The sequence below is a fragment of the Nerophis ophidion genome, linkage group LG03 (assembly GCF_033978795.1).
Source record: "Nerophis ophidion isolate RoL-2023_Sa linkage group LG03, RoL_Noph_v1.0, whole genome shotgun sequence".
Taxonomy (NCBI): Eukaryota; Metazoa; Chordata; class Actinopteri; order Syngnathiformes; family Syngnathidae; genus Nerophis; species Nerophis ophidion.
In genome coordinates this window covers 20,622,812-20,640,576 of record NC_084613.1, presented here as the reverse complement: position 1 = coordinate 20,640,576, position 17,765 = coordinate 20,622,812, and the positions used below count along the sequence as shown (strand labels likewise).

Genomic DNA, 17,765 nt, shown 5'->3' with positions numbered 1-17,765 from the left:
AAAAATTAATGGAGGGTCTTGTTTACCGTGCGGAGGCCATCAGTGATGGGTGCATCATCTAAGCCTGTGCACGGCTCCAATGGGAGGGCCGAGTGCACCAGCATGTCACTTCTCTTAGGAGCACTGGAGATAATCTAAGCACAGCATACAATAACAGTCCTTTCAAAAGTCTGTGTTTAATATTTGGATAAAGTAAAGCAATCTCTGCTAGCGACTTAAAAAAGGCTTACCTGCTCATCTTCATCTTTTGAATGGAGCTGGAGAGGCTGTGGATTCAACCACTCCAAAAGTCTACATGTAACAGAGAGAAATTAAATAAAAGAATATGGCTCAGCAGTACAAGACATTGCTACGCTATCAGCAGAGGTACTTTATAAGTAGACCCGACTGGGGAAAACGGTCATACCTCGAGCACGCCCAGTTGTTGTTGCTGGTCTTCATCACATCCGATTGGTCTGGTGGTGACTTGCTTAAACACACATACACAAACACACCTCAACATTATTGAGGGGACCCTGTACTGCTTTAGGTTGTTATTGTGCACCTCAAAGTGCGATTACTTCACATCAAATATTCAACCCAAAAATTTTATGGGGTGGGAATATTTTGCAAATTTGTTGAATAATCAAAAAATTTACATTTTGTTGTTTTCTTACTGTACCGAAAATGAACCGAACTGTGACCTCTGAACAGAGGTACGTACCGAACCGAAATTTTTGTGTACCGTTACACCCCTAATATTGATATATATATATATATATATTGATATATATATATATATATATATATATATATATATATATATATATACATATAAAAGAGTATAATAGTATTGCTGACTAATTTCACTCAAAAATAAGCAGCCTGAAATAACTTTAGATAAAACTTACACCGAGTGCAGCTGAGATAGGCTCCAGCGAACCCCTGCGACTCGATTTTTTTTTTTTACCTCTCATTCAAAAATAATGTATAAATCAAAAGAAATGTTGCTATGAATTATAGACCTATCTAAAGCTCCATAAACTTCACATCAAATATTCCTTTTCGAAAAATGTTTTGGGGAGAATTATGCATATTTTGTGATTCTTCCTACGAAAAACAGGATTTTCATTAAAATAAATAAATAAAAAGGGTATAAAACAAAAAACAACTTAATGGAAAAAAATAGAACGGACATATTAAGATAAAAACAATAGGACGCTTCATTCTCTTTGTCTCCCTTTTCTTTGCAAAGATTATGAGACATTTTTCATCTAAACAGGAATATAAGAAGATCATAGCAATTGGCATCCTAACGACAGCAGACCTTCCACAGTAAGTGATGTTTTATTATGTTCTTTGGCTCTCAAGAAGTCTGCAGTGAGTAACAATCAGTGTGATGCCTTTTCGAAATTAATGCACTGCGTAAGCTTAAAATGATTAAAATAAGAAAACATTAAATGTTATTATAAATGTGCATTTATAATTACACTTCCTCTCCCGTGCATCCATTGGGCGAGCTGGTAGAATCTTCGCCAGGTGAACATTCTATCAGATCCTCTTGGTGACTCAACTGGAAGACAGCAAACAAACACAAAGCTAAGCTGCATGTCGTTACTTTTTTTTTATCATTTCAATTGTAAAACCCACAGTTGGCTGCGCATCTTTGAAGCTGCAGTCAGGATTGAGAAACTTCATAAGCCTGTGGAGACATCGGCAACACTGTCACAAGCGAGCCAATCGGACGAGAAACTGGGATTGATGTCGTCTCTCACCTAAACAGATTGAGATTTCTGTTGAAAGCAGCATCCAAAGAGGCATCCGAGTCCTCTGTCGAGTCACTGTAACAAAAAGCTAAGGTAACGCAATGGTCTTTGTCGTCTCACTTTATTTCCATTAATTTCCATTGTCACCTTTTTGATTGGGTGCAGTCAGGCTGTGGTCCATCCTCTGACCTGCTGCTTCCCTCTGAGATTTTTAGGTCGCAGTCTTGGCTCTGAAGTAGCAGTAAGCATGAATGACAATGAAGAAACTAACTGTGACGCCCATCCAATCAGAACACTTAATACCTGAGACACATCGGTGCAAGCAGTTAGAGGCCATGTGATTTCCACGTCAGCGTAAGCGGCAGGAGGAGGCAAAGTTTCCACATCAGCGTAAGCGGCAGGAGGAGGCAAAGTTTCTACGTCAGCGTAAGCGGCAGGAGGAGGCAAAGTTTCCACATCGGCGTGTGAAGCGGTTTCATCTGTGTCCAAACCTGAACACGGCAGAGTTTGGACATACCATTAATGCATGAAATATGAAATATTGAGGAAATAAAACTGTGAACTGTAGCTCTATTTATATTTTAGTCTATTTGAAAAGGTTTCCTTGGGGAGTGGCTCCACAGTGTATAGCGCTACATCTATCCATCCATTTACTACCGCTTGTCCTTTATACTGTTAGCAATTGGTAGCTGCTTATGTTTTAATTGTGAGGGGGGCTTTCCAAAGCGATTTAATTGTTATAGTAAAACACAGGCTACGTTCACACTGCAGGGTCGGATGTCCAATTAATATTTTTTTGTCAAATCAAACTTTTTTAGTGTGAATGCAATCGGAGTCGCATGCGGACATGACAGCAATGTTTACGGAAGTTAACATGGCTTCAATTCTAGTCGGTCTCAGTCCTGGCGCATTTGTGGCAATTTTTAAGGATTTTGTGCAATCAAAGTCAACATGTTCTGAACCAAATCATTACACGTAGAAGATTAAGAAGGACGAGGACAAGTATTTTGCTTTGATGTCTGGTTGAAGAGTGTCGGTAGGCAAGCAGTCGGACACAGAAAAATTACTGGGTCATCAGTCACCGACGTCCCACTGGGTGTGAGTTTTCCTTGCCCTTATGTGGGTCTACAGAGGATGTCGTAGTGGTTTGTGTTGTGGTTTGTGCAGCCCATTGAGAAACTATTGATTTAGGGCTATATAAATGAACATTGATTGATAAATTGATTGAATTCTTAAATATCCAAGATGGCCAAACTCGTGAAAGTTTGGCCATTGAAATTGGCCAGTGAAAAAAACATTTTTTTTTATTGTTTTACTTTCAATGTTTCAATCTTTAGATCAACTTCAGATCCATCCGTCAACTATACATTTATAATGTTAATAATTGGAACCTCTACAGTGCTTCCCCTAGACTGCCAAGATACATGTGGTGGTGGGGGCATGGTTATGGGCGTAGTCACCATGACATCATTGAATAATCAGCATTTATTTATGATAGATTTCTTTTAAAACTATTGAAAAAAAATGTAAACATACATTTAAAAACAATTATTCATTACTATTAACACACTTTTTTATTTATCGTTTCACCATATTTTCAATTGTTACTGCTTATTGTACAACATACTTTGTGGAGATGTTTTAAAGTGTCAAAATAATTAGTTGGGTTTTTTTATTTGAAAAAACCTAGCAACTAATCTAGCATCTTCTTTTGGTGGTATTAAAGAATGTATTCGTGTTTGGAGACTTAACTTCAGTCCCTCGATGTCCTTGACTAAAGAGGCTTACTACAGCGAGCATGACGTCACATTTGCTTCACGCTGTTACTCCAGTTGGACTTTCTCATCTCAAAAGCCACCACAACATTGCAGCTTTTTCTCATTACTTTTTTATATTCTTTATGCAATAATAAATTTAGAACGTGCCGCAGGCCGTTGTAAAATTAGCTGCAAGTCGCACTTTGATATAATATAATAGACACATTGTCAACAGTCTCATCATAGAGAGATGCTCACCACTATAAAACAGTACAAAACATTTTGTAAATACCAGCCTGTTTCCCATTAACATGTATCATCTTTAACAAATAACGGCTTTAATTACAGCCTTTATTTTTATAAGTCACAGTAGCTTGAGGCGGTTTTTTCATGTTTGTGTGCATACCAGGAGGAGGCAGAATAATCTTCTCTGGAAGAAGTTGGGTTGGTGCTGGCGGCTTGTACATATGCGCACAGGTTTTTGAAGTTAGGATGTCGCCTGAAAACCTGACAAACTGTAGGTCCAGTTGGTCCAGCTCGCGGCTGTCAGCTGACTCGTAGTCATAAACAGCATAGCTCCTCTCCACAAGTTCATCATTCACACAAATCTAAAACATAAAAATCAAAATAACCTGTAGCATTTTGAATACTAACACGTTAAGATGAAGACAGAACACGATTTGCTGATTTGAATTTTTTTGTGGAACACAAAAAATTTAATTGAAAAACAAAGTGGGGGTTTTTTGGGTAGTAATTACATTTAAAAAACGGTTGGATTTTCATTTTATATATTTAATTTAAAAATCATCAGTTTTGAATCATGCTTTGCATTTCTGCTTAGTAGTGATTTTCATTTTTGTTAAATGAAAAATACAATGAAAATCTAACAATTATTTAGATGTAACTATTGCTCTTTGACACTGAAAAAGATTTTCATTTTTCAATTACATTTTTTATGTTTCAAAATAAATTCAAATACATTTTTTTCAATTCACATGTACTAAATCAAAACTCAATGACCCAAAGAGACAATGACGCAGAAAGTCCAGCATCACATAGTCATTTTAAAAACACGATGCCCTTCTTGTGAGTGATAACGTCCTAATTAAATGTGAAAAGGAGAATAAAATGTGACCTTAAAGTCTTTGATGGTCACGTAAAGCTCGATGGCGGTCGAGTGGGACTCGTCCTCCAGCAACATGGCCTCCGTCTGACTGGATGCTTTGAGATGTTCACAAAGAGGTTAAATTAAAACAGTGCTAGTCATTTATTTTCTTTCATGAAACTCCTGGGGGACATGAACCCCCCTCCCCCCCTCCCCCACCACATATTTTAAATGGCTTCGAAGGGTACAGTGGTGACTCCCATTAGTTCCATCTTTCAAGCATTATTTTTTTAAAAGAGCTGCGATTTTGTTTGTTTTGTGCAGAATTTGCAATACTGTTGCTAATATTGTAGATTATCAGAAGGGATGAAAGCATACACTTTCCATGAACAAATAGTCTGCCCTGAAGACAACTTTGAAACATTCCAAACTGTTAATTGCTGTACATACACTTGAAACACAAATAACTTTACTAACTCCTTCAAACTTATTTCACAGCACTTTTCTATTTACCAGTAATATGAACACATTCAATTCAGTGATTCTGGCAGTGATAGCCAGTTGCACAGAAAATCTACAACAGCAAAAATATGATTCTGTTCGTACTTAGTGGATTCAGTGTTCAGATCTGGACTTCAAACTTGATATGGCTATTCTGAACTATTGCTCAATATTTAGCTGAGATATGAAATTCCTTTTTATTGCAGCAATAGTAGAAACATCCATCTTAAGGAGATAGGATGTAGCAAAGGGTAGTAGAATGACAAAAAAAAAACAATCCTGGTCTTTCTTCATTTCCTACCGCAGTTACAGTGAAAACTTATTTATGCTTTTTCGTACGTTTGGGTCTTTTTATTCTGGTCATTGTCACTTTTTTTTTCTTGCCGCAGACTTATTTCTTCTTTTAAATTCAGTCACAATCTTATCCATCTCTCCGCCTCTGTTAACCCTTGAGCACGTGTTCCATTGTACTTCCTACTCCTACTGGGTAAAACAGGAAGCCTCTCGATTAGATTGAGCACGACTGCCAACTAGCTGCAGGCTTGTGTATCGTTCTAACATGAAAACTAGAGTGTAGACCCACTCCCTAGCCGTTCGCGACCCCCCAGGGGGTCACATTATTTATGAAGCACTGCATGAGAACATGTCAAGAGGTCAATGCTGACAAACGTTGCTCACCTTGGATCAGGTTGTGCATGTAGCACGTCGCCGAGCTGTCCCACCGACTGGACGTGCTGCGGTAGCAAACATATGACACATACATCACGGGGGACAAATGTAGTGCAGCACACCTGTGAGGATTCGTGCGTCTTACACGAGCTTGGCCTTCTCACAGAAAGACACACGCAGGGTTGTTGGTTTGACCCTGGCCAGGTGGAACCTCCTCATCCAGTACGGCAGCTGGAGAAAGTCCTTCTCGGCCAACCGGATCCTCAAACAAAAAGACCGAGTTAGACATACATAAAATACGAACAACGGGATAACAAGAGGATCCACCCTTGACAGACATCTCCTGTTTGCTCATAGCATCTCAACTAATTATTTATATGGCCTGTATTATCATTCAATATTGTCAAAATAAAAGTATTACTGCCGAAGAAGGACAACAAGCAGCTCTCCGTGGTCAACTAAGTAACAACGTGCGTAGCACGCCATCGAGTCTGTAAGGATGGCCTCCAGCAGGGCCCGACACCACTTCTTCATCTGGGACCAGTACACAACATACACCTGAAGGGAGGAGAACACGCACAACCTCAGAGACACACACTAACACCTGAAACTCAGCTGGATGAGTGATTCTTACCCGTCCCACCTCCAAGGAGGAGGGCGACACTTTACACACGTCCTTGGTGACATCGCTGTAGAAGAGATTCATTTGATCAAAGAGCTCGTCGTACTGCTCTTTACTAACAGCCTCTACGCTGCCATCTCCCGCCAACTGAGCCCAGAGGCATGATGGGTCCTCCAACTGCCAGGAGTCAAAAGTCAATTTGGAGAAGCAGAAACTACCACCAGCATGTACGACTGCATCAAACCATTACATGCTCACATATTTAGGGAATGTATGACAAAAACAGTCCTTGTAATTCGGGTGCAAAACAGCAAATAACGTTGAGGTGTTATGCCCACCGTCCACATGAATATAAGCGAATAATGTTGGTGTTATGCCCACCGTCCACATGATTATAAGCAAATAATGTTGGTGTTATGCCCACCGTCCACATGATTATAAGCAAATAACGAAGTGTTATCCCCACCGTCCACATGATTATAAGCGAATAATGTTGAGGTGTTATGCCCACCGTCCCCATCATTATAAGCGAATAATGTTTGTTATGCCCACCGTCCACATGATTATAAGCGAATAATGTTTGTTATGCCCACCGTCCACATGATTATAAGCGAATAATGTTCGTGCTATGCCCACCGTCCACATGATTATAAGCAAATAATGTTGAGGTGTTATGCCCACCATCCACATGATTATAATCGAATAATGTTTGTGTTACGCCCACCGTCCACATGATTATAAGCAAATAATGTTGGTGTTATGCCCACCGTCCACATGATTGATTATAAGCAAATAATGTTGAAGTGGTATGCCCACCGTCCACATGATTATAAGCAAATAATGTTCGTGTTATGCCCACCATCCACATGATTATAAGCAAATAATGTCCGTGTTATGCCCACCGTTCACATTATTACAAGCAAATAATGTTGAGGTGTTGTGTTGTTCTACCTCACACTTGAAAAATGCATTCAAAAACTGTCAATACTTCATTTACGTTCTGTAACCTGTATAATAACCAAACTATAGCGACATAGATAGATAGATAGATAGATACATAGATAGATAGATAAGTCTTTATCTTTATTGTCATTGCACAAGTACAACAAAACTTTATTGTAAAAGCAAACCCAAAGGAACTGCTTTACCAGTGAAGAAACACATCGGCATGCTTAGGTAAAAGCTACCTATTGCAAGAGATAAACTAGATTCTATCTCAGTGCCCGAAGCGTGTTGGGTTTGTAATGCACAACGCTGCGATAGAACACAAATCTGTACTGACTGAAATCTTTAACAATCATATTACAGTATCCGTAAAATATTAGCCCACATTTCATGTTTTGTTTGTACACAACGAGTTGGACAGCATATGTACTCTAGTTGTCATAAAACGCAATAAGTGCTGCGTATATCATGATCAATATTAAAGTGACTTCCTTGATGGACAGTCATGCTTTTGGTTGGTGACAATTTGTTCGGTTATTTTGGGTAAGCATTTATGTCTCAATAGCTCAGCTCCAAGTTCCAAATTTACAGCGTCAAAGTCACGGCGACCTCACTCTCTCGGCTTCCGTCTGCTTCGTCTCACCCTTCCTTCGTGCTCACTTCTATAAGCAGTAGATCATACTCTGTATATTCAGATTCAAAAAGATAATCTGACTGACGGAGGAAGTCAGATTATTGGCGGAATTCCGCAGAAAATTCCCATCCCTGATGTTTTTGAAAGCGTTTTACAGGGCGGAATAAAGCTACATATACGCCTGACCTTAGCTAGCATTTATTCTTAAGTTAGAATGCTTACAAAAAGTCTATATTTTTAAAGTGTGCTTATCTTACATAAGGATTGTGGATAAGACAAATCTATTAAAAAAGTGCAGCTGCCATTTCAGAAGTTCACCAGAAATTTCACTGGCTTTGGTAATCTATAACTTTCTTAATATTTACCACAGGAAGGATATTTTTATCACTAGCATCTTATTTCCAAGACATCTCTGATAATACTTGTAAATGTTGTAAGCACAATACCAATGGCGCACAATTTGCAAAATGCGGTTGCGCATTTTGCAAATTTAATGTCAAATCAAATCAAATGTTTATTGGATTCATCACTGTACAGCGTACATCAGGGGTCACCAACGTGGTGCCCGCGGGCACCAGGTAGCCCGTCAGAACCAGATGAGTCGCCCGCTGGCCTGTTCTAAAAATAGCTAAAATGGCAGCACTTACCACTGAGCTGCCTCTATTTTTTAAATTGTATTTATTTACTAGCAAGCTGGTCTCGCTTTGCTCGACATTCTTCATTCTAAGAGAGACAAAACTCAAATAGAATTTGAAAATCCAAGAAAATATTTTAAAAACTTGATCTTCACTTGTTCAAATAAATTCAAGTATTTGTTTTATTTTGCTTCTTATAACTTTCAGAAAGACAATTTTACAGAAAAAAATACCACCTTAAAAAATATTTTAGGATTTTTAAACACATATACCTTTTTACCTTTTAAATTATTTCCTCTTCTTTCCTGACAATTTAAATCAATGTTCAAGTAAATGTATTATTTTTATTGTAAAGAATAATAAATACATTTTAATTGAATTCTTCATTTTAGCTTCTGTTTTTTTGACGAAAAATATTTGTGAAATATTTGTTCAAACTTATTATGATTACAATTCAAAACAATTCTGGCAAATATAGAAAATCTATAGAATCAAATTTAACTCTTACTTCAAAGTCTTTTGAATTCCTTTTAAAATTGTTGTTCTGGAAAATCTAGACGAAATAATGATTAGTCTTTGTATATATGGAATATAGCTTGGTCCAATTTGTTATATATTCCAAGAAAGTGCAGATTAAAAACATGTCATCCAAATTCTAAAATTAATATTAATCAGGAAAAATTACTAATGATGTTCCATAATTTTTTTTTTTTTTCAAAAAGATTCGAATTAGCTAGTTTTATTAATAATAACATAGAGTTAAAGGTAAATTGAGCAAATTGGCTATTTCTGGCAATTTATTTAGGTGTGTATCAAACTGGTAGCCCTTTGCATTAATCAGTACCCAAGAAGTATCGGTTTCAAAAAGGTTGGTGACCCCTGGTGTACATCTACGACTAAACTACTACCAAGTGTGGATTCAGGCTGGGTGGCCTATTTCAAGTTCCAGGTAACCCAACATTATTATATTTTATAAATAGTAAACCAAGTTGTGGTAGTAGTTTAGTCAATAGTTCTGCCGTGGATGTACACTACATAGCAGGGGTGTCGAACTCAAATACAGAGTGGGCCAAAGTTTTAAAACCGAACAAAGCCGCGGGCCAAGGTTGAACAAATTATCCTTTTAATAGGGACCCAAACAAGTTTTGCATTGAATATTGAACAAGCAAGGCTTATATAACTTTATAGTGACATGCAAAATCAAGTTTCAAATAATAATAATTAAAAATATCAATGGCATATCAAATAAAAATAAAATAAAGAATACAAATTGAATGCCTCTTTTCGGCGGCGGGGTTTGGTGGTAACAGAGGTGTATATTGTAGCGTCCCGGAAGAGTTAGTGCCGCAAGTGGTTGTGGGTATTTGTTCTGTTGTGTTACGGTGGGGATGTTCTCCCAAATTGTTTGTCATTCTTGTTTGGTCTGGGTTCAGAGTGTGGCGCATATTTGTAACAGTGTTAAAGTTGTTTATAGGGCCACCCTCAGTGTGACCTGTATGGCTGTTGACCAAGTATGCATTGCATTCACTTGTTTGTGTGAATAAGTTGCATATATTATGTGACTGGGCCAGCACGCTGTTTGTGCGGAGTAAAAGCGGACGTGGCGACAGATTGTAGAGAACGCCAAAGGCAGTGTTTTTAGGGCCCACTCCCAACATTGTTGTCCGGGGGGAAATCGGGAGAAATTCGGGTGGGGCACTGAACTTCGGGAGTCTCCCGGGAAAATCGGGAGGGTTGACGAGTATGAGTGTTAGCGGCGAATGTGGCGTTAAAGCGGCGGGCCAGCTCTAATGTTAATTTGATATTGCCTCAAGCGCCAAATGAAAGTACACCGCGGGCCGGCCAGAGTTTGACACCAATGCTGTATAGAGATGAATCCAATAAACATTTGATTTGACATTAAATTTGCAAAATGCGGTCCGCGCCATTGGTATTGTGCTTACAACATGAACATGTAAATCAATTAGTCTTTGAAAATGTTCACACATACTAATTAAATCTAGTGGACATTGATTGAAGGGCAAACTGACGTGTCTGATTATCATAACCACTCAATTTAACAGTGTAGCTTGGTATTTGTAGTATTATATGTAAGCATTGAAGACGTTTCAAATGTGTAAAAAAAAAAAGGTCACAAAATATAATTTTGCGGTTATTTAATGAATTAGGTCATAACGTGTGGCAGGAAACACCGCCAGGTGACAAATTACCAATTAGCCTCGATGAGGCCAAACCTTCGTCACTCACCTTCAAATTCAGCAATTTCGACATTTTGTGAAGCGGTAGATCCTTGTTTGGCCTTGGAAAGTAGGAGAGGGTGGAAATAACAATGAATTCAAACACTTGAGACTTAAAGCAGGAACAGGAGGTGTCAGCTAGATAGCTCGTAGCAACGTGGTGTTTAGCAAGATGGCCGCGAGTTAAGACGCTACCAATTATCACCCCGCGCGTTTCGCCCATCAAAATGACAAACTTCACCTTCCGTCACCTCGAAACATGATACATTTACTAATGTTTACTTTTTTAGAGTCCATGATGCCCATGACCAATGTTAACAGGTAAAAAAGTACCGTGACAGCTGTAGATGGAGGCACAAGTGCGAGTGCGAAGTAGGGAGCAGTAGTTGTAATTACGCTTGTGACCACTAGGAGCGCACTAAACATGTATGACAGTGGGTCCAAAGTGCGGCCCGGGGGCCATTTGCGGCCCGCAGCTAATCATTTACCAGCCCGCCCAAAATTCTGCAAAAATTGCAAAATTGATAGTATTGTAAAAATAAAAAAAAAGTGGAGTGAGGTGAAATCTAATGAGAAAAAGTGGCAATGTTGACACAAAGCTGCCATGCAGGCAGTTTTTTTGTTCCTTGAGTCTTTTTTTTTCCTTTGCTCAAAAAATTAAAAGGATAAAAAAAAAATCTATGTTATAATGCATTATTACTTAAAAATTATCACTTTAAAATGTTTTATGTGGAAAAATATTGCATATGTCGTGTGGTTGCCGTATAAAAACATCAAAGTTTTCACAAAAGAGCATAAAACAAACAAAATAATAGTTCAAACTTAAAATCGGCAGATATATCAGAAGTTGATCTTGAAATTTAAGTGTTAAAAGTAAAAAAAAAAAACTAATAAAAATGTATCACTTTATGAGTGGGGAACTTTTTGGATCTCAAATATATTTAGTAGGATTTTATTGAACTTTTCACTGTGATTACTCAAAAATATTAAATAATTAAAATCAATGGTGTCCTGCATTATTGATCTTTGAGGGCTTTAATTGCTAAATAAAGGAACTCTCCTGAAGGAATCAATCCATCCATCTAAATACTGCATATTTCAGTTTTACTATAAAAAACTAAATTGTCTTTGACAGAAAAGGCATAAAACTTATTCGTTTTACTTTATATCAACCTCAAGTTGATATAGAGATTTACTGTAAGCATTAAATAAAAAAAAATAATAATAATTTGACTTATTTTTAACATTTTAGTGACTGAGACCCTCTATGTTCCCCAGGAGCCCTAAGGATTAAAAAAAAAATCCATATATTTTGTTATGGTTTGAAAATGAAAAATATTAAATTGGCCCCCGCATGCTTAAATTTTTCCGCGTGCGGCCCTCTGTGGAAAAAGTTTGGACACCCCTGATGTATGACCATCAGTTTTTATATACGTTCCATAAATATACTGTATAACAATGATCACACCATTCAGGTTTCGAGTCCATCCATTTTCTACCGCTTATTCCCTTTTGGGGTCGCTGGCGCCTATCACAATCGAGTCATATTTATATATTTTGAACCCCCCTCAAAAAATGTTTTACATATCTTTCCTTTGCTTCTCCATGTAGGTAATAAAATACTTTTGTTCATGTTCAAACACTAGGAACATTGATTTATAGTCTGGTGGTTGGCCAGTCCAGTATCCCTTGACCCAGGGGTGTCAAAACTTTTTCCACTAAGGAAAAAAATAATAATAATAAAAAAAAATCAAAGCATGCGAGGGCCATTGCGTAATTTTTCATTTTCAAAAACAATACAATATATAGGTTGTTTTTTTTATTACCTTTAGGTCTCCCCTCAAGTTAGGCCCGGAGGACCCCGGATGAGTCTCAGTCATTAAAATTAAAAAAATAAGTCATGTATTATATATATTTTTTCAACACTTAAACCTATAGATAAACTCCAGATATATCTGCCGATATCAAGTAGTATTTATTGATTAAAGAAAAAAAACTTTTTTTTATGGCCAAAGCAGAAAACATGCAACAATCCCCCCCACAAAAATATTTCAAATTGAAATATTTCATGGTCAATATTTGAAAGGTCGATAATTCATAACGGGCAGCACGGTTCGACAGGGGTTAGTGCGTCTGCCTCACAATACGAAGGTCCTGAGTAGTCCTGGGTTTAATCCCGGGCTCGGGATCTTTCTGTGTGGAGTTTGCATGTCCTCCCCGTGACTGCGTGTGGAGTTTGCATGTCCTCCCCGTGACTGCGTGTGGAGTTTGCATGTCCTCCCCGTGACTGCGTGGGTTCCCTCCGGGTATTCCGGCTTCCTCCCACCTCCAAAGACATGCACTTGGGGATAGGTTGATTGGCAACACTAAATTGGCCCTAGTGTGTGAATGTGAGTGTGAATGTTGTCTATCTGTGTTGGCCCTGCGATGAGATGGCATCTTGTCCAGGGTGTACGCCACCTTCCGCCTGATTGTAGCTGAGTTAGGCACCAGTGCCCTCTGCGACCCCTAAAGGGAATAAGTGGTAGAAAATGGATGGATGGAATCATTCAAAACATTGATTTCGATTCATTATTCATTTTTGAACACTAACAGTTTAAAAAAATCCTACTAAATTTGTATGGAATACAAAAGGGTATTACATTACAAAAATAAGCCATACATTTTTGTACGCTTAAATCCCTATCTTAAATCCCAATTTCGGATCTGTCTGTCGATTATAAGTTAAAAAAATATTTATGGGTTGTTGTTTTTTTGGTTTGTTTAATGCCCAAATATTTTTTTGTCATAGAAAACTCTTTTTCTGGCAAACACACAAAATATGCAGTATTTTCACCCAAACATTTCAAAATGGAATAATTGAGGTGAAGCGATTGGTCAATAGGTCAATGATGTTTTACATCATTGATTTTGAGTCATTATTAATTATTGGACGATGACAGTAAAAAAAAAATTTTTTTTTAAATCCTACTAAAATTTTATCAAATACAAAAGGGCCCCACTTATAGGTGTTACAAAAATAAGCCATACATTTTTTACGCTTAAATCCTTATCAGATTTATTTGTCGATTATAATTTCAATTAGTTTTTTGGTTGTTTTTTTTTTTTTTACCTAATGCGCTCTTTGTCGTATAAAACTCAAGTTTTTCTGGCAAACACACAAAATATGCAATATTTTCACCCAAACTTATTTAAAAATGGAATGGAATATTTGTGGTGAAACGATTGGTCACAGGCCAATAATTTATGACATCATTGATTTTGATTCATTATTTATTTTTGAGCAATGACTCTTTTAAAGAAAATACAACGCACACGGCAGATTTGTGGTATTAGAGTCCATATTGCAACTTTTTTGCTCTTTTATTCTACTTTTTTTATGTTTCTTTTTTGTAATATTATTTTAGAATGTGCTTCTGGCCATTAAAAAAATAGCTGGCGGCCATTTTTGGACACCTATGCCTTGACCAAACAGTAAGGTTTAAAGACATTGATTCCTAAATGTGAATAGTAGAAGTCTTCACGAGAAAAGACCATTAACTGTTCCGTCACTACATTCAGGACTCAGTGACACACACAAAAGTCTCCTGCTAGCAGCTCCTTGGGTCCTTGGATCAGTTGATCAGCTTCAAGACCCCGTGGATTTGTGAAAGAAGTTGTGGATGTTCTGAGCGGCGGCCTGGCCCACCGTGGCTTCCAGGTCTGCGACGCCGGCGTTGCAGATCTGGTGGATACTGGAGAACCGCTCAAGCAGAGCCAGGGCTTTGACTCGGCCCACCCCGGGGACCTGCTGCACCACGGCCAAAACCAGCGGGTCCAGGAGCCGGGACGAGCTCCTCCTACTGAACGGGTTGTCCCTGCCGTCCCCATAAACCTGTGATGAGGAGTAACTTGTGTGTGACCTCCTTGGGACAGCATCAACGTGACTTTGTAGTTACCATTTGAACCATGAGCTGGGAGGCCTCCGTCTGCCCACCGACTGGCAGCAGCGTCAGTCCCAGCTCAAAGACGACAAACTTCTGGACCAAGGCGAAGTACTGCTCGCCCAGGTGTGTTTTCTCCACCAGGACCAGCTCCTGGAAGCTGCTGCAGGCCTTCTCGACCACCAAGGAGAGCCACGTTAAAAAAAAAAAGGCAGTAACACAAAAGAAGCTACTTGAAACTCACAGTCCTGTAGCGGACCAACTTCCTCTTGTAGGCAGAGCCTGCGATGACGTCACACTCGGACAGATAGAGGATGCAGCTCTTGTTTGGGAGAAGAAAGTCTGCCGTGCCGAGCTCGTTCTCAAAGAGGATTTTCACACCTCCACCTTCAGAACCAGAATCAGAAGTACTTTGTTAATCTCCGAGGGGAAATTGAGATGGGGGTCGGTGGAGTAAAAAAAATATTCAGCCAAAGGCCGGTGTCCAGGGAGGGGGTCCAGACTGAGGCCAAGGTGAAAAACCTCATAGCCATAACATTATCATGTTACATAGAATCAACAAAACTTGCAAAAAGGGGGTTACTCAATTTCCTGGGGATTAATAAAGTACTAAAGTACTTCTGATTCTGATTCAGCAGATGTACAGTCAGGACGTGAAGTTTGTCAGAGGGAAACACACACACACACACACACACACACACACACACACACATCTGCAAGAGAGAAATACAGTGTAACCTCCGTCTTTAAATTGTCTGTTACAGACTAAACCAGGCCTGGGCAATTATTTTGACTCAAGGGCCACATTTTGAGAAAAAAATGTGTCTGGGGGCCGGTATATCTATTTTTAGTAAGACTAATAGAAAACCTCACAATTATGTCTGATTGAATGCTAAAAACGTTCTGACAGACCGCCTTAAAAAACGTAATGGAATTTTACATTTTTCTATGAACGATTAAACACTGAATATTGACAAAATATGAATGTTACACCCTCCTTCGATCGAAATATTTTACAATGGAGTGAAACGCAACCAAATAGCAAAAAATTGTAAAATATGACCGATAAAACACTGAATATTGACAAAATATGAATGTCACACCCCCTACCCACTCCAAACCTGCTCAGTGGGCTAGTGGTTAGAGTGTCCGCCCTGAGATCTTTGGGTTGGGAATTCAAACCCCCGCCGAGTCATACCAAAGACTATAAAAAAATGGGACCCATTACCTCCCTGCTTGGCACTCAGCATCAAGGGCTGGAATTGGGGGTTAAATCACCATAAATGATTCCCGGGCGTGGCACCGCTGCTGCCCACTTCTCCCCTCACTTCCCAGGGGGTGATCAAGGGGATGGGTCAAATGTAGAGGACACATTTCACCACACCTAGTGTGTGTGAGACAATCATTGGTACTTTAACTTAACTTTAACTTAACTTTCGATCGACATATTTACAATCAAGTGAAACACAACACAAATGCAACAAACAGTAAAATATGAACGCGAAGGGATCTGTATGGTATTTGCTGCATTTCCCCCAGGGATCAATAACGTATTTTCTATTCTATAAATCACTATAATAGAAATAGAATAGAATAGAATGGAATAGAATAGAAAGTACTTTATGGATCCCTGGGATCATATATAAGCTTTAGAACTTTTGGTTGTGAAAATCTCCTTCCGCGTCTGTGGAAACACTTCCCACCCACACTGCTTGGTGCCTTGTCTGAGCTGCTGTGACGTAGATTACCATAGCAACCAATTAGATGGCCATAGTAACTAATTACATTACCATAGTAACTGGTATATCAACTATAAACGCAGATTCCAACTATTGAAATACTTTGTATAGTTGAAGAATTCCGGTCATTACAAAACATGACAGCTACAGTTTCCATCTTAAAGATCTAAAAAAAATATTTGGGAATGTCCGGCGGGCCAGACTGAAAAGCCAAACAGGCCACATGTGGCCCCCGGGCCTTAACATGCCCAGTTCTGGACTAAAAACTATGTTAATATAATTATTATTTTGTAAACTGGTCCATGTTTCTTTCATTGTTGTTTTATTAAATGTTAAGGAAACAATGTTATGCAGAGGTGTACTTATGACAATTTTATAAATAAATGATAGTATTTATAGTCGTGACGGAGAGTCGGGGGGGTCATAAAAACTGCCATGAAAATCACTGGCTGCTCTCTCCCCTCCTTAGATGAACTGTACAGTGCCAGGTGCCTCAAAAAGGCCCAAACCTTCATAAAGGACCCATCTCACCCTGGACATAAACTCTTTGATCTGATGCCCTCAGGCAGGAGATACAGGACAATAAAATGCCGGACAAACCGTTTTAAAAACATTTTTTACCCGAGAGCAATAGTGTTGCGGAACACAAGATAACAATAATGACTGTGCATGTGAGCTGTATGCTTGGTATTTTCTTGTATTTTATCTATTTATCCATGTTCTTATGTTTTTATGTATGATTTTTGCACTAAATTAGTTTGCATACAATTTCGTTGCACAATGTACAATGGCAATAAAGATATATTCTATTCTATATTCTATTCTGCTGGAGTGAGAAGAAGTTTTAGAATAATTAGCGCATGCTTACTTTTACCGCATGCCTTGGGTAAGCGCAGGAGTGAAAAGAGGTTTTGAATTAATAAGCACCCCGGCGGCAATTCAAGGAAATACGGTAGTTGTAATCCGTTACTTTGTTTACCTTTCAAGTTTTGAATGAGGGACGAGTCTCTCCATTTCTCGCTGGCAATGACATGTCCGTAAACAGGCACGCTCAAAGTCGCTTTTTTGGCCTCCATGACGTTGTCCAACCGTGCCAGGATCCCGTTACAACCAAACAAATCCCGATTTGTTGCAATACTGCCATGAGAGAAAGGCAATTTTTGTGCGTTAGAGTCAAGTCTTCTTCTTCTTCTTTTGTTGTTTTTATGGCGGTTGGCAAGCAACCTTCTGGTGTGCATTACCGCCACCTACTG

At 38.7% G+C, this 17,765-nt stretch overlaps 2 protein-coding genes across 2 annotated transcripts in view; both read right to left on the bottom strand.

The window, feature by feature from the left end:
* Positions 1-13,971, bottom strand: part of tdrd12 (tudor domain containing 12) — a 53,286-nt gene extending 39,315 nt beyond the window's left edge. The window contains exons 1-15 of the mRNA XM_061893664.1: positions 10,861-13,971; positions 6,412-6,576; positions 6,199-6,335; positions 5,923-6,039; positions 5,787-5,842; positions 4,638-4,723; positions 3,909-4,110; positions 2,049-2,236; positions 1,893-1,975; positions 1,755-1,820; positions 1,630-1,681; positions 1,470-1,552; positions 407-469; positions 231-291; positions 27-134 (exon numbers count right to left, since the gene is read on the bottom strand). Of these exons, the coding sequence (XP_061749648.1) occupies positions 27-134; positions 231-291; positions 407-469; positions 1,470-1,552; positions 1,630-1,681; positions 1,755-1,820; positions 1,893-1,975; positions 2,049-2,236; positions 3,909-4,110; positions 4,638-4,723; positions 5,787-5,842; positions 5,923-6,039; positions 6,199-6,335; positions 6,412-6,576; positions 10,861-11,073 (1,680 nt within the window). The 5' untranslated portion in view covers positions 11,074-13,971. The remainder of the gene's footprint in view (positions 1-26; positions 135-230; positions 292-406; positions 470-1,469; positions 1,553-1,629; positions 1,682-1,754; positions 1,821-1,892; positions 1,976-2,048; positions 2,237-3,908; positions 4,111-4,637; positions 4,724-5,786; positions 5,843-5,922; positions 6,040-6,198; positions 6,336-6,411; positions 6,577-10,860) is intronic.
* A 134-nt stretch (positions 13,972-14,105) lies between these two features.
* Positions 14,106-17,761, bottom strand: faap24 (FA core complex associated protein 24). The gene is made up of 4 exons (XM_061894551.1): positions 17,492-17,761; positions 15,018-15,160; positions 14,789-14,944; positions 14,106-14,724 (listed from the first exon to the last, which is right to left on the bottom strand). The coding sequence occupies exons 1-4, from the start codon at positions 17,748-17,750 to the stop codon at positions 14,479-14,481; spliced, it is 804 nt and encodes a 267-aa protein (XP_061750535.1). The 5' UTR covers positions 17,751-17,761; the 3' UTR covers positions 14,106-14,478.
* Positions 17,762-17,765: the final 4 nt, after the last annotated feature.